This window comes from Thamnophis elegans, chromosome 3 (genome assembly GCF_009769535.1).
Source record: "Thamnophis elegans isolate rThaEle1 chromosome 3, rThaEle1.pri, whole genome shotgun sequence".
In the NCBI taxonomy this organism is placed as follows: Eukaryota; Metazoa; Chordata; class Lepidosauria; order Squamata; family Colubridae; genus Thamnophis; species Thamnophis elegans.
The window spans coordinates 32,198,851-32,221,495 of NC_045543.1; the positions used below are offsets into that span (position 1 = coordinate 32,198,851).

Consider the following 22,645-nt stretch of genomic DNA (forward strand, 5'->3'; position numbering starts at 1 on the left):
CTAATTGTTCTCGCTGTCAGGAAATTTCTCCTTTAGTTGAAGCTCTCTTTGATAAGTTTCCATCTGTTACTTCTTGTTCTGTCCTCAGGTGCTTTGGAGAATAGATTCACCCTGTCTTCTCTGTAACAATCTCTTAAATATTAGAAGACTGCTATCATGTCACCCCTAGTCTTTCTGTTTACTAGGCTAGACATGCCCAGTTCATGCAACCTTTCTTCATATGTTTTAGCCTCCAGTCCGCTAATCATTTTTGTTGCTCTTCTAGAGCCCCAAAATCTTTTTGTATTTTGGTGACCAAAACTGGATGCAGTATTCCAAGTGTGGCCTCACTAGTGCAGTATAAAGTAGTACTAACATTGCACGTGATCTTGATTCTATCCCTCTGTTGATGAAACCTAGGACCATATTGGGTTTTTTTTGGTAGCTGCAGCACAGTGCTGGTTCATATTTAGGTGGTTGGCCATTAGGACTCCTAGATCCCTCTCACACTTACCGCTATTGAACAAGTTATCACCTGTTCTATACCTGTGCATTTTGTTTTCTTGTTAAGTGTAAAACCTTATTTTTCTCCCCATTGAATTGCACTTTGTTGGCTAGGACCCAGTGTTCAAATCTGATTAATAATGATTAAGCATATATGACAAAAATATGTGTAATACATCTCTTTCCTTGAGTCACTTGCCAAAAATATCTTCTTTTGTAGGCAATTTCCTGAGTGGAAATGGGAGGAAATGTCCCTACCGATTCTCCAAGTTCTTATTGAATTCCCCAATTTCATTTACATTTTTATTTTGCTCATGAAATCCCCCTCATAAAAGTTATGGGTTTTTTTCTTGAAAATGGCCAGATAAACAAGGCCATGGAGAGTGGGGCTGACTGACATTTGTAAGTTATTTTCTCCTATTTTCATGGGAGGGGGATTGTAGAAATATTTGTTAATGAGAATGTTCAAATGCATGGAGAGTTGATACAAAAGATGTTCAACTATTGACCAGCTGGAGGCAGCAAGAGGTCTTCAAACTCCCAAATTGCAAAACTGACTATTACTATAGTCCTATGGATATCAGCACAAATATACAGGGGGGGGGGGGCTTTTGTGTCCTAAATATCAGACTAGAGAGATTACTGACTTTTCTTCAACACTTCAAACAGTACAAGCTTTAAAGGTCCTTAACAGTTGAAAGAATGGGTGCCTTTTTGGGACCGAGGGCCACATTCTGTGATGTGTGGCTTACCAAGGACCACATTCAGAATGGTGCCCCAAAATGGGCAAAAGCAAAGAATTGGGTGGCACAGAACACTTAATACAAATTTATTCTGTCTCTGCCTAGCTTGTTTTTGGTAACATGCAGCAAAATGGGATTGACTCAATTGCCAAACCTAGTGTGTTTACAATTTGTTTCTCAATCAATCAATCAAATGTGATTGATCTGTCTTCCTATAATGTACAATCTTTGCTCCATCCCTGAAGTTTAACAAAAAAAAGACTGTATACAATAGGCTATGACCTTGTTCAGTGTTATCACCTTTGCAGAATTATAGTTCATCAACAACTTCTTTCTGAAAACTAAAGAACTCTATATCTCAACTTCTGCTCAGTCATATGCATCCTTTGACTCAGCAATTCTGGTCAAGGTCTTCTATTAGTGAAATGCAATATTGCCTGGCAGCACACCATAGATTTTACATTGCTGGATTTTTTTTCCCCAGTGCATTTTATTTTGATAAAAGCATGTCAGTAAAACATTGGATTCCTGGCTTTCAGTGCTTCAGTACATTTTTAATTAGTGCTTGAGAATTAAGACAAGCTATTGAGAAACTATCTACTCTTCAGATGATGTCTTGTTTGAGGAATGGAAGGGAACCTTTGCCTGCCTCTGTTCATCTAGCTTCAGTTGTGACCCATTCAACTCCCAGGAGGGACAGCTCAGCCTCCAGCCCTTTCAATTTCATTGGTTATTGGCTGAGGAATTAAGGATGTCAATAACCAATGAAAATGAAAAGGCTGGAGGCTGAGCTGTCTTTCCTGGGAGTTGAATGGGACACCACTGAAGAAGGGTGCCTTTGTTATAGTAAACATACGCTTTTCATCTGATGAATCAAGGTCACCCCTAGGAAAAGGGGGGGGGGTTAATGAAAACAAGACCAACTGGCGGTAACATTCTAGGCCATTAATGGTACTCTGAATCCACATATTCAAGCGGATTTTTTCATAACTCTTGGGAAATGAAGTTGGGGTTGCTGCCTGTGCTTGGAAAGGGTAGCTGCAGCCAGGTAGAAACGTTTCCTACATTCATTCATTCATTCATTCATTCATTCATTCATTCATTCATTCATTCATTCGATCACTCACTCACTCACATTTCTTTATTCACAAACATGCAAGCCAGTGTTCTAACTGCCTTAATGTTTTCAAGCACTGTGCTGAAATTCACAGGCAATTTCACACTACCCACTACTTTAGCTAACAAAATCAAACCTAAGCCAGAGAAGAGAGGGGTATCAGAGGAAAGGAGGCAGCAAAGCATATGCAGATGGGGAAGGGAGGTGACCTTTGGAGACTGGCAGCTATTTCAAGCAGGCAAGTCAACTGCCAGGACCACAAGTTATGGTGAGCAGCATATCCTGGTGGGAGTCCTGCTTGGAGTTTTCCAGGAGCTCAATAGCAACTAGAAGAGGAGCAAGCCACACTGAAACCACACCTCATCCCAACTTGCGTAAGATCTTTTGGAAGGAAGCAAAAGTTGTATGCCACCTTAGAGACTAATAGGCTTTTGCTTGGACTAAGTGTTAAAGGGATGAGTATTGAAGACATATTAACACCACTTTGCCAATCCTAGAAGGGTGGAGAACAATAGGCTATTGTTGGGGAAAGTGTTTGTTGCAATAAAGCACTGTGTACAGATTTATTATGCACTGGTGTGGCCAAACCTTGTAAAGCATAGAATCCTTACAATATCATGCTTGAAATTAAAAAAAAAACAGGTTGAACATTCTTTTTATATCAGGCCATTAGCTTTTGTGTCCATTTGCATGACCAAATTATTGCTTTGGAGTTTGGAGGGGGGACAACACTTCAGATGGTTTGATCTTTAAGACAGGTACAAAGTCATCTATTCAGAAATCCCTAACACAGCTTTCTCCCCACCCTCAGGGATCTGCTTGCCTTTCAACCTGATTTGTTTGCTGCTAGAAGATTACAATTTCAAGTTTCTTCTAAAAAACATTGGAAATTCTCTTTAAAATATCTCCCAGAGAATATATCTCCAGCATACACCTCATACAAACAGGTCTCCTGACAATCATAAGAAAAATATTCAGCTCATCATTTTTCATAAGGAAACAGAAATATTGCCTGTGAGGCTTTATCAGAGAATACAGCATATTACTACACACAATTCAGCAATTTCTGAATCACAAAAATTAGCTTGCTTGGAAAGACATGAAAGTAGTTTCCTATTAATCCTCCCAAAACTGTTGCCAAACATCTCTAATATATTCAAAAACTCTTTTTCCCTCCATGATTGCAGATTTGACCCTGTCACTCAATCCATTAAGCAGCATCAGGATGGATTATGATTACTTTAGTGGAACATTTGGCCATAATTAAATTAAAACCATTGGCCTCAGGATGTGACAGCATTGGACTCTCTGGGAAAAAGCTAAATGATCTCCAAAAAGAATTCTTTCATCATTTATTTCTGGCTTTAATGAACCGGAGGAAACTATAAGCAAATGTTAGGTGAAATTTTAAAAGTCTTTCCAACCCTTCCAAGCTTGCTGAATATACATTTTGTGAAAGATTGTGAGGAGGCTAGGAAAGGAAAGGAAGCTCAAACAAGATAGATAGCTTATCTGATCAATGGCAACTTCCCAATGTAAGTGGCAAGAATAAGGTGACCAGGTTTTCAGATTGGTAAAGAGGGACACCATTGACCGGGGGGGGGGGGAGAGGGGCTTGATTAAAAATTTTATATTTTGTCAAACATGACCCCAGGACACTGAAACCATCATAAATACGAATCTGTTGCCAAACATCAAAATTTTGATCACATGACCATGAGGATGCTGCAATGGTCGCTAAGTGTGAAAATGGTCATCAGATTTTTCAATGCCATTGTAACTTTGGTCACAATGAACTGTTTGAAAGTTAAGGCTAGCTTGCATTATAATGCCTTATGCTGACTTACATTTTCAAGAGAGAGAAGTTAAACTCCTTGTTAGAATTGAAATAGAAATGAATAGAGTAGAGTAGAGTAAAATAGAATAGTTTATTAGCCAAGTGTGATTGGACACACAAGGAATTTGTCTTTGGTGAATATGCTCTCAGTGTACATAAAGAAAAATAAAATAGTAAGATAGTGGGATCCTTGCTCCCCAAGCTCAGAAACCAGCGATCCCATGATCTGCCCCACACCTCCTCTTTCTCCCTCTCGTTCTCTTTTTGGGGGGAAGGAGGAGAAAGGACAAAAAGGAGAAAGAGGGAGAAATGGCTGCAGGGAGAGCAGCGCCCGAGAGAAGCGGGCAAAAAAAACCACAACCTTCCGATGGCTGAGCCTCTTGGCCCGGGACCGAGCCTCCTCCTCGCCGCGCTGCCTGCAGAAAAACGGTGTGCATCAGCGCACACACGCGCAGGAGGGGAGGGAGCCGAGAGGAGAGAGGGAAACCACTGCCCTCTAAAGGCCACATCAGGGAACAGCACTTCAGACAAATAAAAACTTTTTTTTAACGGCGTCCTCTTTAAAATTGTTTTCTTTCTTTTGGAAAATCGGGACTTTTTGAACACGCTGTGGGACACGGGACAAATTATTAAAAATCATGACTGTCCCGCCGAAAGCGGGACATCTGGTCACCTTAGGCAAGAATCCTGAGGAAAAAAAACATTTGAAATAATTCATAGATTCCACCTTAAATAATTCAGCCTAAATGAAGGTATAAATTTATCTTAAAATGTCCAAAATTCTGAAGTTATTCCAGGCTGGCATAGATACTTTAATGAAATCTATCTACTTCTTGATCTTGCCCAAATGAGTGCCGGACTTGAGAGAGAGGCAAGAAAACTAGCTGTTCATAGCACAATAAAAGAAACACATAAATGTGATTTAATGCCATAGTAGCACAGCTGGGCCTTTGGATAGAGTGAAGACTGAAAATTTAAATATCCTATCCCAAAAACTATCTGGGACCATCTTACCTTGGTGTAACTGATTAGCAGTTGCTATTATCATCACTATTTTCTGGGGGCACCAAAAGCATGAGCTGGATAATATTTTCCTATTGGATTAACAAAAAAAGGCTTGTTAAAGCCTTAAAGAACAATGCAATGGGACAAAGAAGAAATGAAGAGGAATCCTAACCTACAATATTTGAATGAACTAAAGATTAAGACTTTTAGAAGTAAAAAGAAGAAACATTAATTTGGTTTATCTGAGCAAAGCTAAAATGCAATATGTTGTTACTTCTGGCAACCCTTTTTGGACTTTCTGTCAAGGATTGAAAAGTTGATGTTTAATGCATTTGTTTATGTTTGTAACTTTAGAGGGGATGAAGAATTACTAAATTTATTTATGCTTGTTGTGATGAAGGTTGGAAGTAAGTTCTTTATATATTTCTTTTCTTTTTCTTTATCATATCCTTACTTTTCTCTTCTCTTTTTAAATTTCTTTTTATTTGCATGTTTTACTCCTTTTCTCTATTTTCTTATACTTAGTATTAAATTTTATTATTGTAACTCTTAATAAACATTATATATGACAGAGTAGGTAATTTTCCATTTGTAATCATCTGGGTGCCCACATAATTTCTCCTATCTTTGCTCATTCAACAAAAAAGCAGGGAACGGCACTGAGCTCTCTTCAACCTAGTAACTATTTCTTATGGCACTTGGGAAGAAAAGCCAATTTTCCTTGAGACTGCCTAGAATAGATATTACTCTTGTCTTGGATGTTTTTTCCCAGAGAAGTGGCTCTGGGAATAGAATATATATTATATGTTTGGTAATGTCTGCTTCCTCTAGGGGCATCTGACCATGGGAAATGGGAATTTAAATCAAGACATCTCCAATCCTAGCTTGATATTAATGGTGAGGCTGACCTAGCATTTTAGATTGTCAGATTTTGAGAAGTTCTTGCTTTGGCTCTAGAAAATTATAGGAGGAAAACAATAGGAGGAATTTGGCAGAAACACTAACCCTTGTACAGATGAATTAGGCATATTTTCATCAGTGACCTCTCTGTCAAATGATTGGAGGATCATCTACTCAAACATATCCTCTCCAGCAAGGTTGATTTGAAAGACCAATGCAAATTGTGGTGCTATGTACCTCACTTGTAAAGTCATCCTACCTACAAGACCTACAAGACCAAAATTGTGGCATCCCTCAAGCCATGCTGGCAAAATGATGAAACATGTCATGATGTCATGGCCCAAATGTCTCCATTAAATATTTATGTCTTCATTGATGTCACAGCATTTGCATGATGTTGAAGGGACATAATAATAGTAGAATAGGTAGAATTACTGGGACATAATAATAATTTGCTATTTCACTTCTGTAAGAATTGCTTTGCTCCTGTAAGAATTAGAATTGCCTCTGCCATTTGCTTCTACCAGTGATCTAACTCCTGTTATCTTGTTTTGTGTACAACTCAGTGCCTGGTGCGGGGTATGTCATGGCCTGACAGGGTTACATCGAGCAAATACCTGTGTTGCTAAGCACCCATCCCTATGTTTCTTGCTGCACAGCCAATGCAATAGCAATAGCAATTAGACTTATATACCGCTTCATAGGGCTTTCAGCCCTCTCTAAGCGGTTTACAGAGTCAGCATATTGCCCCCAACAACAATCCGGGTCCTCATTTTACCCACCTCGGAAGGATGGAAGGCTGAGTCAACCCTGAGCCGGTGAGATTTGAACAGCCGAACTGCAGTCAGCTGAAGTAGCCTGCAGTGCTGCATTTAACCACTGTGCCACCTCGGCTCATGCAAGTTTACAAGGAAGGCATGGGCCAGGGGGCAGAATTGGGTACTAAGCTGATGTGTCTGAAGGTATAAAAGGACGCCAAATCTTCCCCAAGGTGTGACCTTCCTTACATGCACCTGTATGTTCATGGAATAGTGTACCCAGCTCTTTGTTTTGATCAAAAATAAAAAGCTGTTTCTTTTTCAAGCCGCCGCTTAAGCTCTTCTTTTGGCCTATCATTGACTTAAGGGCATCGCCAAACCTTACAATGTAATGCACATTTTGTCACTTGCCTTCTTTATCCATGGAAAAAAGTCTTTACAGATTGTGTTATGTGAATTTTTTTATCTCCCATTCCAATTTCCATTATTTTAAAGCATCAATGAAGTTTGAAGTAATCTTATACTCTCATTTTAAACTTACTGAATATTTTTTTACTCCAAAACAAGGAAAGCTCTTCCTAAGAGCTCTATTCTGGCATTTAGGCATTTATGTATCAAACCCTAGGATTGCATAAGGTATAGTTTATAAGTAATGATGGTTAAGTTAGTTCACTTTTAGAAAGAAGATAGAGCTTCTCATTAATAATTACCTAGAGAAAAATCTTTGACTGGAACTAGGGCAGGCCTAAGCTCTTTTAAGAGCTCTCCTGGATTCCAAATGGAATAAAAGTTAAACAAAAAAAGGAGTATTTTTCCTTTTGCTGGAATATAGAAACAGAAATAGGAAAACGTTTCCCCTATATGCCACACACAAAGTATGAATCTTAAAATAAAGCTATTAAAACCAGGTTATCTAAACCACATTATGTGTGCTATTAAGAACCATAGAAAGCTGGAATTTACAGTTAGAGAATTTATATTGTTAGTATACTCTGCAGGAAATCCAGATTTCTTCCTGTCTAATGTGTGTGTGTGTGTGTGTGTGTGTGTGTGTCTGCGTGCGTGCGTGTGTACGTACGTATGTATGTATATAGAAAAATTAGAATGAACCAGAAAAAGGTAAAACACAGTAGCTTAAACCAAAAAAGCGATTTACACTACCACTATTGATGAATGCTGGGTAATAATGTCATTATTTAGCTGCAAACAAATATATATTATACCAATTCTGGTAGGCATAAAGCTTTATGTTCTTATCCTTGTCTACTTCTTGTTCTAACAAATTGGATATAGAAGTGCATATTGTGTTAAATAATATTTTAATAGGAAGGAAATTGGTTCATGTTATTATTATTTAACAAAGCTCTTTCCTTACCTACAGGGATAATAAAACAGAGGGAACTTTTGTGCATAGAGTTGTTGACTATTATGGAATTCCCTATAAGGAAAAAAATATCCTACAAACAGTATATTGTTTCCATAAATTCTTTGTTGAGATAGGGAGATAAGGATTGTTTCTGTACTATATCCTTATTCCAACCAGTCACTGAACAAAATATGTTTGCACAGTTTCTGACTGATATCCAGAGCTAACAAGTTAAAAAAAACTCTTGTTGAAATAGAAACTACAGTAAATGTATTGGAATAATAAAAGGCTAATTTCTAGAAATAGTTGAACATTTCTCCAACAGACTGCAGAAAAACCCTACCCTATGAAGTGCAAAGAGCCCATAAAGTGTTTTTTCTCATGTGTGCACATTATTGTAGATTCAGGAAAGGGAAATCATGCCTCATTAGTTCACTGGAATTCTCATTGGACTATTAATGCTAGGACTGACAAGAAAAAACCCAGTAAACACTATCATTGGGATACATCAGGTCATTAAAACAAATCACATATTGGATGAATGTGCGAAATACAGTTGAATATTTCCAATGGTTTGAATTATATATGATATGTATACACTTAAAAGCACAGGACAGTCTGCTTTAATTCTTCAGAAATTTCACAGAACACTTTCTTTGAACTGCTTGGACAACTAATAATGCTTAGGCATTAATCTATTATTAGATTAATAATTAATAATCCTACCTTATTTTTTGTATAGTTGTGGCAACTTTCAATCTGGAGAAGATAATTTGCATTTCAATGAAACAAAGTACTTACCATGGAACCAAGAAAGCTTAAGAATCTACTCTATGCAGATTAAATTCAAATAGATGATAGATAGATAGATAGATAGATAGATAGATAGATAGATAGATAGATAGATAGATAGATAGATAGATAGATAGATGAATGATAGATAGATGATAGATAGATGATAGATAGATAGATGATAGATAGATAGATGAGATAGATAGATAGATAGATGATAGATAGATAGATAGATAGATAGATAGATAGATAGATGATAGATAGATGATAGATAGATAGATAGATAGATGATAGATAGATAGATGATAGATAGATAGATAGATAGATAGATGATAGATAGATAGATAGATAGATAGATAGATAGATAGATAGATAGATAGATAGATAGATAGATAGATGATAGATAGATAGATAGATCAGTGTTTTTCAACCACTGTGCCGTGGCACACTAGTGTGCCGTGACATAGTGTAAGGTGTGCCGTGGGAAAAACACTTTATATATAGTCAATATAGGCACAGAGTTAAATTTTTTTAACATTTTCTAATGGTGGTGTGCCTCGTGATTTTTTTCATGAAAAAAGTGTGCCTTTGCACAAAAAAGGTTGAAAAACACTGAGATAGATGATAGATAGATAGATGATAGATAGATAGATAGATAGATAGATAGATAGATAGATGATAGATAGATGATAGATAGATGATAGATAGATAGGTGATAGATAGATAGATAGATAGATAGATAGATAGATAGGTGATAGATAGATAGATAGATAGATAGATAGATAGATAGATAGATAGATGATAGATAGATAGATAGATAGATAGATAGATAGATAGATAGATAGATGATAGTTAGATAGATAGATAGATAGATAGATAGATAGATAGATAGATAGATGATAGTTAGATAGTTAGATAGTTAGATAGTTAGATAGATAGATAGATAGATAGATAGATAGATAGATAGATAGATAGATAGACAGACAGACAGACAGACAGACAGACAGACAGACAGACAGACAGATGATAGATGGATGGATGGATGGATGGATGGATGGATGGATGGATGGATGGATGGATGATGGGCAGGCGGGTGGGCAGGCAGGCAGGCAAGCCGACAGGCAGATTTTATCTGCATAGGGCAGAATCTTAACTTTTCTTGGTTCCATTTTGAATTTATAAAGTACAGCCTCTTTTTCTTTTTTTCTTTTTGTTGTGAGGGACTAAATTATATAAAATACTATAGCACAAGTTATAAGAAAACAATTTTAATCAGTACTTTCAAATGGCATATATACACACATATAGGAACTCATAAAATCCTGACAATCATTTTGAGGTTGCTAACAATATATTTGAAACTCACACAATTCCTATACTAATATAAAATTATTGATTGGAAGAAGACCCAATAGAAAACAACAGCAAGGAGGGGGAATGTAGGAACTTGAGTTGAGAGGATAATTTTACATCCCTGAGTTGTGTGGGGGGGGTGGGGGGGATGTTGCCACTGAAGCAAGATTTAAAACACAGTCTTAAATAACACAATGTATTAGTGAATGTGCAACTAGCAAGCTGATTTCATAATGTGGAAATGCCCAGTTTTGAAGCATATGTGGGAAAGAAAGAAAAATTAGGTCATTGCCATGACTTTTCAAAGTCACAAGATAATTGTTCACCTTTCTGCTTCTATGTCTCTTTTATCAGGTATTGTCTTCTATTAAGGCATGCTTGGATGCTTTGTTAATTACAGCTTATGGGCAAGTATGAATGCTTGCTAGCATTTTCCCATCTTTCTTTCTCTTGAACAAGTGCTGCCAGTGATTGCTCCAGGCTTTTCATGTTCTTTGCCCATAACTTCTCACAGACCTCAGAAACTGTATATTTTATTTTAGATCTGCTTTTTTGGTTGGTAAGGGCAGTCATAATATCTAGCAGGTTTGTTATTATTAAAACATTAAGCAGGTTAAAATTCATATTTTAGACATGTGCCCGGAGGAAGATTCCAACCATAAATCTCACATTTTCTAAAATATAAAGTGAGCCTTTCATCAAATATAAAGTGAGCCTTTCATCTTGTACAGTATATTCCTTTATTTCCAATAAAAATTCAAGAAAAATTGTTGGTGAAGATGGTGGTTAACCAGGGGAGAACAGTGATTGTCAGAATTAAGGAGATGGATAGCTTAATTTCAGCAAATCTGCAGGGTGAGGAAGATTTATAGAGCACAGCTGAGAGGGACGTACCCCACTCCTTCATTTGATCAGAGCCTTGCCTGCTTTCCCCAGAAGGCATCAGCTGCACAGGAGGAACAGAACTCTGATTCCTGCTATGAACAGCAGGAGGAAAAAGTGATCTGGTGGAACAATGGTTCTCCACCTTTTTTCCCAATGGGTAAACATCTGAAATTTGGAAGAGATAGGCACTCTTAGGAAATGGCTGCCATGCCATGGTGAATGTGGCCAATCACAAAGCAGACAGCAAACAAAGCACCAACGCCAATATTTTGAATTTTATCTCCAAAGAACCCCTCTGATTTCTATAGGAGGACCCCAGACCTTGTTGGATATAAATTATCTGGGAAATGTGGGAGATCACTGTCTTGCTTTGCAGCATGCCAGTTTCCCATTCATTTTTTAACAGCAACATCAAGTAGAGCAGGGAGTTTAGTAACGTTGTATTGTAAGGTCATTTTGGGGACCAAATTTGAAAGTGAAGTCTAAAGAAGAAGAAGCTACTTATCTTTAGAATAGTTACTTGGGAGGAAAAGAGGAGAAAACCTTTTTGTGTATCACTCATTAGCTCTTCCAATTTGTAGCAACCAAAGCATTGAGAAGAAACAAACCCGCCCCCTTCCCCCAACTTTGCAACCTGAGCAAAATATTGAAAAAGGTTGTCCTTAGACTGAAAGGGTAAAGTGAAAATATTGCCTTTCTAGAGTAGGACTTCATTCCTCTTCCCATCAGACTTAATAGACCCCATGAGTTCAGTCCTATTTATTGCCATCAATAGTAGCGATTCAGGCTCCTGGTTCCTGGAATATCTGGCTGGCCATTCATCCATATCTCTCGGATAATGCGCTCCCTTTCCTCCAGCCGTTGCGCTCTCTCAAGCTCCTCCGCCGAAGTAAAGACATTCATGTTCAAAGTCCGTTCAAATCGACGTTGCCGTCGCACGGACAGATCTGAGGTAGTATCTGAGTCACTGTCACTCCAACTACCGTCACTGTTGCATGATGGCCTTTGGGTTGATGACTGTTTGCAATCAGTTTGACAAGAGATTTGGACAACTAAAGCCAACAAAGTCAAGAGAAGTCCAATGCAAATCCCAGACACAAAACAGAGGGCAGCTCGTTCAGGGTTTTCTGAAAAATGGAAGAGATTATTTTTTTTAAGAAGAGCAGGAAATATTTTCACAAAGAGAAACCTTGCTATTGATGATAACTATGCTACTACTATTATTATTATATATTAAAAAGACCCATGTTTTGCTTTTTCTCCAAATCAAAGTATCTGACAGAACGTAGGCTGCAACACAAAATATTAAGAGAATACAGATGGCACACTTTAATAATGAAATAAACAAGCCAGAGCTAGCAGAGAGCTTTTTTCATCTTTGTGGGACACATTTTAAAGAAAAAGGTTATCTAAGTTTAGCGGGGGATACACTATGTCCAAGGATACAATGGGGAGACAGAATGGAGACGCCGCAAATGTTTAGCTTGGCTTGGGCTCTTTGAGGAGGGTTGAAGAGTCAAAATTGATGCATAAAGCCCCCCAGTAATGCAATGCGAGCTGCACTGGCTACCGATCGGTCTCTGGATACGCTTCAAAGTGCTAGTCATAACTTATAAAGCCCTTCATGGTATTGGACCTGGGTACTTGAGAGACCGCCTGCTGCCAATTACCTCCCATAGACCCGTTAGATCGCACAGGGTCAGCCTCCTCCGGGTTCCGTCTACCAGCCAATGCCATCTGGCTACCACCCGGGGGGGGGGGCTTCTCTGTAGCAGCTCCGGCCCTTTGGAATGAACTCCCCGCGGAGATTGGGACCCTCACCTCTCTCCAGGCCTTCCGGAAAGCCGTCAAAACCTGGCTGTGCCGGCAGGCCTGGGGTTGATGAGTTCCCCTCCCCTCTTGATTTGTATGGCTGTATGACTCTTGTGTATTTTAATTACGTGTATTGTGTTTGTATCCCCTTTTCCCCTTTTGAGTTGTTCGCCGCCCTGAGTCCCTCCTGGAGAAGGGCGGCATACAAATAAACTAAATCTTAATCTTAATGATCCATTAGTATTTGGGCTTTACTGAAAATTGCTAACCATCATATTTATTAAATATTGACCATTATGCAACTGAATTTGAAAGGCAAAGGATAAAGGCAAAATCTGGGGGTTCTCTGGGAGTGAGTGTGCAGGCAGCCCAGCAAGCCTGGGAGAAAACTACAAGAACAAATTATTAGCAATAGCAATAGCAGTTAGACTTATATACCGCTTCATAGGGCTTTCAGCCCTCTCTAAGCGGTTTACAGAGTCAGCATATTGCCCCCAACAACAATCCGGGTCCTCATTTTACCCACCTCGGAAGGATGGAAGGCTGAGTCAACCCTGAGCCGGTGAGATTTGAACAGCCGAACTGCAGAACTGCAGTCAGCTGAAGTAGCCTGCAGTGCTGCATTTAACCACTGCGCCACCTCGGCTCTTAATTATTGTGATAACACAATTAGCTTTTGCTACATCAAGAATCACTGGTGAAAAGGTGAGGAAAATGAAATAATATAATTAGCACATGAAAATAATATAATTGGAATAAGATTTGTCAAAAGAAAATATTTTTGGGTGAGGGAAAATACTTCAGAGTATCAAGGCAGATAATCTTTTCCCTAGTCCCAATTCTCTAACAAAATATTTTTGTTATGTCTTCTATTATTGAGATGCCTCCGAGTTATAGCTATTGTTATATAAAGATTCAGGCTCTGAAATTTAAAAAAAAACGAATCACATGTGCTCATTCATTGGCTGATGGCTTATTTAATTCTCAGTGGAGAAAGTATTTTAGAAATCTGAATGCATTTTGAAATACGGCAATATATGGATAAATTTATATAGTTAATAAGATTGCTGCTTTATTGATTCACCAATATCCACAGCATGAGTTTCCAATCCATACAAATGTTGCATTATTCTACAGTAGCTAAAATGAAAAGGAAAGTATTGAAATGAAAAGCAGCAAATATTGAAAATAAATACAAGAAAGTTCAACTGCCAAATTAATAACAGGGGAAAAAAATGCTATTTGGGAACTTTGTCCATGCAGTTGACTTTGAAAATGAATCTTAAAATGATAATAAACAGGACAAAATGTGAATCACCTTTCCTTCTCTTTAGCATCTTTAAAAATAAACTAATTTTTACTATTAGTGTCTATGAGGGAAAAAAATCTCAAAACATACATTTTGAACTAGAAACCACCATTTCAAGTTCAAGGCAAGCTATTTCAATTTTGTGAGACTACTTCAAGCTCAAAACATTCCAGGTAAGTTCAAAATAACTTTGGAACACTAAACCCAAAACAGAATGTTTTGAACACTTCTAGGAGAACTGTCTGTCAATAGCATTTTTGTTTCCAAAAGGACCTTAATTTGGTGGGGAGTGATCACCTAGTTCTGATAAGAAAATTGCTTGGTGAAAGAGCTGCAGCAGCTGCCATTACCTTAATATCCTCGGAATGTCTGTATAAGGTTATCAGTTGTCCAGCAAAAGGAGGATATGTCCTCTATTGTGTCTTCAAGTCCTCCATCAAATACTGTCCAGATTTTTGAGTAACTTTTTTTTTAAAAAATGCACTATTTTCATATTCAAACTTTTAATGTATTATGACCTTGTAAACAGCCCTTATTTGTATCCATCATCCATCAGACTCAACATCCTAGATTTATACTATTTAATTTGTTTTCCGATTCCAGCAATTGGCTTCAATCCAGCCCCTTCAAATCAATGGTTGCTTTAGTCACATGATTTGTCATGCGATTCTATTGTGAAATTTGAAAAGTACATCCTCAATTCTATATTATAACTAGCATATGGTCTTAAAAATAAAGATATGTTGAACAAATATTATGATTGAAAAATTAGTCTTTCTGATGTTGCAAAAAAATTTCATATACACATTGGCTTAAGAACATTTTTTCCAGTTTTCACTATAATCTTTGTCATGGATGCCAAGAAAGTTAAACAGGGTCCTTCATTCCAATTTTCCAGGTCTGCCTTTGTCTATTTAGACATCTGGTAGCTCTATGCCTGTAGGCCCTACACTGGCTGCCTAAGTAGCCCCTTTACCAAGCAGTTGTCCAAGAACTTTTGTATTCAAAAGCAAAACCAAGGAATTAAATCTAGTCTCACAAATGTAATAGCAGAATATGATAGAATCTGTAAATAAATAGCAGTACGAAATTTCAAAAGGTCAATGGTAAGTACACTAGGAAAAAAACACAGTCACAAATCATAGATTACATTGGCCACTCATTCATTGGCCCAATAGATGAAATATCAGTTCCTGGGTGCTTTATGTTTGTCCTGGGATCAAGCACTTTATATTTGGAGGACACCATGGAAAGGATCCATCTCCTGTCAACCTGCATTGTATGTCAACTATTGGAAATATGAAACAAGCTTCTCCAGCCTGCAGATGGAAGGCAGCACATATGGAGATCTTATTTCATGGATACTGGTTCCAAATTGTGTAGAACCTTTTACATCAAGACCAGCACCTTGAATTCAGCCAAGGAACATAAAGGCAAGCAAGCCAACTATTTCAAAATGAGGATTATATGTGTGGTAAATATGCAGTATATATCAGTTAATGGGGAATTCTTGTCATACGCACAAAAAGGGAATGTGACTGGTTTCTCATTCTAGAATGTTGTCTTAGTACTTAAGCTACCCTATTATTCCCTGTCTATAACTTCCATGTCTATAACAGACCTAACTGGTCTGTTGCTGCTCACTCATCATTAAAATGCTTAGTTTAACCCTTCACTCACATGCCTATCTTACTTCATTGTCACAAATAATTTTTAGACATAGTTTATGTATCTTTACTTTTTAAAAGTACTGCTGCACAATAATAATACAATCCTGGCAATTACTTGCACAAGCATGTGCACAGATCCACTATATACTAATTTTTTTCCAATCTTCAGTTAAAGAATATTGAAAGATTGAAATATAGTGATTAGCACAAATACATGGCTCACATCATCTATAAAATGAGCCACTGTGTTGGAAGGAAGGGCAAACCACTTCCAAAATGTTGCCAAGAAAACCTCAGGGATTTATCAAGGCAGTCAACAAAAGTCAACACTGACTCAAAGGCACAAAAAAGACAACTTTTACTAAAATATGATTGAAATATCTTAATATAAGTTAAAGTTTGTCTTGCAGCTGAAGAACTAGCTAATTCTGAATTATAACAGTTGTTCTTTTTCACTCAAATATTTTAAATAATCATAATTTTTAAAAGGGGGTTTAAAAATATAATTATTACTATTATCACCATTATTAACCACTATTCTAAAGGACCAAAAATGACTTTATTTTCTCCTAAAGGGAATCAAAGGTCAGAAGGAGCACAGAAAAAAATATTTTATTTCCACACTGTGAAAGGCTTTCAAAATAAAGACTTTGAGAAGAGAATGGAAATATTTCTTGTATGCTTTGTTACAATATAACAAATATGCAAAAATATAAACTCAGTGACTCTAGTAATTGTTTATTTTTAAAAAGAACATCTACTGAAGTAAAACTAATTTAACCAGCAGAGAAAATACATGTAGCCATTAGCTACTCAGATTACACAATAGAAAGTTTATATTCTCTCTATATAAAATAATAATAATAATAATTACTAAAGTTGTGAGGAGCTAAATCTCTAGTGATAATAGCAAATTGAACAGTCTGATAGGACCATAATAAAGCTTTAGATAAAAATGTGCTATTCTGAACACTAATGCATAATTAGGATAACAAAGGATGCATTGGGAAGTTTACTTTACCCGGGCCTGAATTTCAGGTATCCAAAAACTACTTCCATTATGGGATAAAAGAGTATCTGGAGATGTATTTGGGGAAATCGTTAAAAATACCTCACAAATACCAAATTTTATCCTAACATTTTCTCACCATATGCTAATTTTGATCAAGAACTGAAAACAAAATTGCCTAACGATGCCACATTGCTTTCCTCTTTTTGATGTAGTTCTTGTGTTCCACTTGGATCACGATTCCTATCATTTCATACCCAAAAGTAGATCATTAGAAATTACATACAATAATAAATATGTACAAAGCATCTTTCCTTTCCTTTAGTTCTCTCCAGAAATATAACTAAGAGGCATGAGATGAAAAATAGAGAACTATTGCAAAGAGATACCCTTCGGGAAAACATTCAACAGATATACAATAAGCATAAGAAGAATACCTGTGATGAAGGAATATGCTGATAGGATATTGCTGAACAAGGAAATCTCTGTGCTGGTACCTGCAGGCTTCATACTTCTTTTATGTTCTCCTCTGAACTTCATTCACTGGAGTAGCAAGATCTGGGATTAAAAAGTAGGCTTCTATTTCTTCTCCCCTGTTTTGGAACACAAGTAGGTTTGGGATGAAGTACATTTGATTGTGGGGTCCATCATTCAAGCAACAGAACTTTTCTCCTGCCTTTGAAAACCGTAGCAAAGCATTCCAACCCTTTCTATGAAGTTCACTGGTTTGACAGTCTGACTTCAGCTGACCTCTCAGAATGCATTTGAAACAATTTCTCCCCTGATCGCTTCTACTTTCCCGTCACTAGTCAGACTCCTCCAGCGGATTGAAAGAAATATACAATCAGAGGCATTTCCCCCCCTTTCCTGCCCATTTTGAACTCAAAAGTGCGTGTTGGGGAGCTCTAGAAAAATCAACAGGCAGCCTTCTGGATGGGTCTGGCTGTAATTCTATAGCTTGTGACAAACCCATGACAAACAGTACGCCTTGCCCTCCAGCTTTATTAAATTGAGGGAGGATTTAACTCCCTTTATGACTTCCTAGAGAGTCTGCTTTCTTCATGCTCCCCTTATAACAAAGAAAACGGCTGCAATAGACCCGAGTTAATGATTGGATTTTATCTGCTGAAGTTTTGTAGCTTAATAGGCAGTTCATTTTTTCAGCTTGAAAGAGACCTTTTCCGACCTTACTGAATCATTACTGAGAATTCACTGAACCTTGATCCGTTTGTTAACTCCTTTGCCAGTAGTGAAAACATCAATAGTTTTAAAACAATAAACAATCTGAATGATCGGTGTCCCTAACAATGGTGTACTTCAAAACAAAGTCTTCCATTTATATCAACTTGTTTGGGCCTCAAGGAAGAGAAAAGGCCTGCTGTGTAAAAAATTCTGTTTACCCAATGGGTGGGAAAATATATATTTTATGTATGTGTGTACTTTTTATTTATTTGGTCATACGCCCAAAATAGAAAGGTACATCAAGAGTAGTGTAAGCAAACACATGTTAACCTTGAAGGTCTGGATGAAGAGACATATTAGGGATATCAGAAGCACACCACAGTCAGATGTATTATGGAAAGAATATTCCAAAGAATGGTGGCATACTTCACTATAACCACAATCTGTTATAGCAAAAGAGGCAGAGCAAAAGATCCCAAGCCCCATCTGCTTTATCATTACTAAAAGTCTCTCTGCACCCAAATTTTGAAGCTTTAGGGAAGTGGGGGTGTTCAATTTATGTTTTATTTGGATAACAGAAAGGTAATAATGTGCAGCATAGCAATATCTAAGAACACATGATTCTGCTTTTAAACAACATGATTATAGTGCAAATGCCCACCATTGCAACCATAGGCATACATTCCTAATCATGATTATGCCAAACTGACCAAATGTGCAACATGACATCATCACATAAGCTCCACATTTTCATAGTTGCATTACATTGTCATATGCAATTTTTTATAAAAGGCAGGTTGCCTTGCAAACGTCACAATACAATACACTGTTTAGGAAGAGTACCTGCTGGTGCTTTGGAGTGTGTGAGAAATGCTGTGCAGATCAGCAATAGCACCTGAAGATGCAAATTGGAAATGGTATGTGCAGGTGCCCAAGAGATGCCAAATGGGTCAAGAAAGATGTGGGAGGGACGCAGTTTGGGAACAGTGAATGGGGGTACAAAAGAGGTGCCTTGCAGATCAGAAAAGGCACAAGACTTCTATGTGACACTGTTCAAAGAGGGGTTTGAAGTGTGGGTCTGGAAAGGCATGTGATAGGGCAGCAAAGGTCAGGGGAGCGCACAGAGGATTGACATGGGCCAGGAAGGATGTGCAGAGATTACCTGCACATCCTATAGGACTACTGTAGTACAAACTTCCTTCCTTCCTTCCCTCCCTCCCTTCCATTGCCTTCCCTCTCTTTCCTTCCATTCCCTTTCTAACAGGCAGATAAGTGATTGCTTCAGTGGGGTGGGAAAGAGTGAGGGATTGCAAGACTGGCTGGGAAACTGTTATGGAATGTTGAACATGATGACCACAATAGCAGCCTGCAAGCATAGCGGGAGCCAACGGAACTGAAGCAACCACATATTTCCTAATTTCATTCTCTTGGGAGCCACAAGTCCTGGATTTTGGACACAGACCCTATGATACATGATTTCGCACAGTTAAAGGTCATGACAAGAGTTTTAGTAGTATACAGACGGTGGCAGTAAAGAGGAGGGCCCCCATTGAAAGTAGAATATATCAACATTATAGAGATGAAACAGTGAAATGCATCCTCAAATTATAATTCTACCTGAAGCTAACAGGGAAAGAGTTAGTATTTCCAGTTCTTAGGGAAGCACCATTTGGCATTATTTATTATCACCAGTAGATTATTTTCACCCTGATGTCCATTTCTCAAGTCAGTTCCAATAATTCTTACAGTGCAAATAAATTAGCACAATTAATAACTATTAATAAGAACTAGTTAATCAAAAGAAATTAATGGCATAATCTATAAAAAGAAAAAAACACTAAAGAACAAACTTGAACAGCAATAAGACAAATATTGTGTAGATTAATTGGTTGCTACTCGAGTCATACTCATTTGGAAGCATCTTGCATTATTATTTAAAATTCAAGAACAAACATTTTAGATGCATTTCCTGGTGTGATAAATTCCAGGTCTAGAGACAAGTACCAAACGTGGTCTCTCCACTAGACTTTCCAAGATGGCGGTAGACCCTCATTTGAATACAAGTAGTCCTGGGATAATGACCATTTTTTGGCAGCCATTTACATTCAGTCCCTGAAGTTATGCCTTTTGCAGTGCACCATGGTATATGATCAAAATTTGTGCACTTGGTAGCCTGCCCACAACCATAAGGGCATTTCAACTCCCTTGAAATAATGAACTTGTACCATTATCCTGGCTCTTGAATATTTGCCTTCATTCATCTCAACTCCTCCCACCCACCAATACCCCCCATCTCTGAGTTTTTGGCCACTCTGTACTCCATCACCCTAGGATTGTCAATGCTAAGAGATACAAATCACTACACAATCATGATCAATTAAGCTCTGGTGACCTTGGATCAAGCATAGATGCTCTTACACTGAATCATTTTGCAATATCATTTGGAGCATGAAAAGGGAAAGAAACACATCACCTTTTTGAACAAAGGGTGATTGCGTATTGAATTAAAGAAATAAATCCAAGGAAAAGAATGTTCTTTGGCTCACAAGTAAAAACAATATTATGTGAGCATATATATTGATCGACTGAACTTCTTGTACTATTTTGGGTTCATGGTGACAACTTATCAACCACAGGCATTCCTGATTAAGAAATCATACTTGTGGTCAGCTACATGAATACCTGACACTGAAACATCTCTTTCATTAAGATTGTTTCTAAGAATGGCTACCTAGCAGAATGAGTTTGCTTTAGATGATGAGGAATCAGAGGCACAATTTTCATCACTTATTCTGCTATATTTTTTTGGCTGCTATAAAACACGTATCTACCAAGTTCCTTGATAGGCATCCAAGCTGGAAAGCAATTGCCACATCAGCTTTTTGGAGACTGAGAACTGGAAAGTAGTATCATTATGTACATAATACTCATCAGAACTTTAGGAAAAATTTGGTGGTACTCCTTTACCAGAAAAACTTTTTTAAGCAGAATGGAGTCTCTCTAAATCTACTGTAGAATAAGGTGACCAGACGTCCTGATTTTGGCGGGACAGTCACGATTTCGCACAATTTGTCCCGCGTCCCACAGTGTTCTTAAAAAGTCCCGATTTTTGTGACCGGACCCGGAAGTAAGCCTGCCCCACCCCCAGCCCTGTATACCCATCCCGGCCGGATGGTATTTTGTCCCCTCTGTCTCTCTGTTGCTCAGAAAAGCAACTCCGGGAAGGTCCTTTCTAGCAGGCAGGTTCTAGGACGCCTGCCACCACCAAAGGACCTTCCCGGAGTTGTTTTTCTGAGCAATGGGGAGACAGAAGGGACGCAAACTCCTTTCATTCTCCCTCTGCCTCATTCACTCGTTCAGGCAGCAGAGAATGAAAGAAAATCGCATAGCTGAGGACAAAGGAGCCTGCAGCCTCCTTCATTCAAACGTTCAGGCAGCGGGGATGGGGGGGGGCTTTCTTGCATGCCTTCTTTCTCTGAAACCGCGCCGGATTCAGCAAACTGGGCAGCACATGTCCTTGGGCTTGTGCAACAGCCGAAGAACAAGAGGGTGCTGCACAAGCCCATGGACACACCCTACCCTCTTCTCTCTGATAGCCGCCTGGTTAAAAAGGAGGAGGTGGCTCCGCTGGTCCAGAGTCCATCCGGGAAGACGAGGAACACAAGGGGGATCCCTCCCCGCGCAGATGGGCTCTGGACCAGTGGAGCCCCCTCCTCCTTTTTAATCAGGTGGCTATCAGAGAGAAGAGGGCAGCGGGTGCCCATGGGCTTATGCAGCAGCCAAAGATCGCCTGGTTAAAAAGATCGCCTGGTTAAAAAGATCGCCTGGTTAAAAAGGAGGAAGAGGAGGCTCCGCTAGTCCGGAGCCCATCCATGGGGGCAGGGATCCCCCTTGCGTTCCTCGTCTTCTACAATGGGCTCCTCCTCCTTTTTAACCAGGCGGCTATCAGAGAGAAGAGGGCAGGGCGTGCCCATGGGCAAGAAGCGCAAAGGAAGAGCAGAACAGTCTTAATCATGCCGAGTTGCCCAGTCAAAAAACATTTTCCTTCTGTAGAAAAAAAAAGGGGGGGAATTCCAGGAGGGAATCCTCAGCCAGGGCACCCTTTGCTCTGCCACAGCAACCTTTTCAAGCAGAATCAGACTAGTTTGAAAGCCTTGCCTTCTACTTCGGCGGGAAAATTCCCTGCCGCCCAGGCTCTGTCCCGCAGAAAAAATCCCCTTCACCGAAGCTTGAGAGGCAAGTGCTGCCTCCACCCGCCAGAATCTCTGGAGAGAACTTTGCAACCAGCTGAGGAGCGGCGAGCAGCGAACTTGAGCGTTTGCACGGATTCAGCCAAGGTCCTGCTGAGCCCCACTACTTTGGACGACCCGATGGATTTTATGATGGATGTGCACCCCCGGGAGGTGTTGAAGAAGGACAGGCAG

The 22,645-nt window shown here is 38.7% G+C and overlaps 1 protein-coding gene across 3 annotated transcripts in view; it reads right to left on the bottom strand.

The window, feature by feature from the left end:
- Positions 1-10,696: 10,696 nt before the first annotated feature.
- Positions 10,697-22,645, bottom strand: part of EVA1A (eva-1 homolog A, regulator of programmed cell death) — a 34,086-nt gene continuing 22,137 nt past the window's right edge. The window contains exons 1-3 of one of the 3 annotated variants that reach the window (XM_032214182.1): positions 17,790-18,203; positions 17,477-17,632; positions 10,697-12,366 (exon numbers count right to left, since the gene is read on the bottom strand). In XM_032214182.1, the coding sequence (XP_032070073.1) occupies positions 12,008-12,366; positions 17,477-17,579 (462 nt within the window). In that variant the 5' untranslated portion in view covers positions 17,580-17,632; positions 17,790-18,203 and the 3' untranslated portion in view covers positions 10,697-12,007. Of the gene's footprint in view, positions 12,367-17,476; positions 18,204-22,645 lie in introns of those variants that run through there. The other 2 variants (XM_032214183.1, XM_032214181.1) reach the window with 2 other exon arrangements.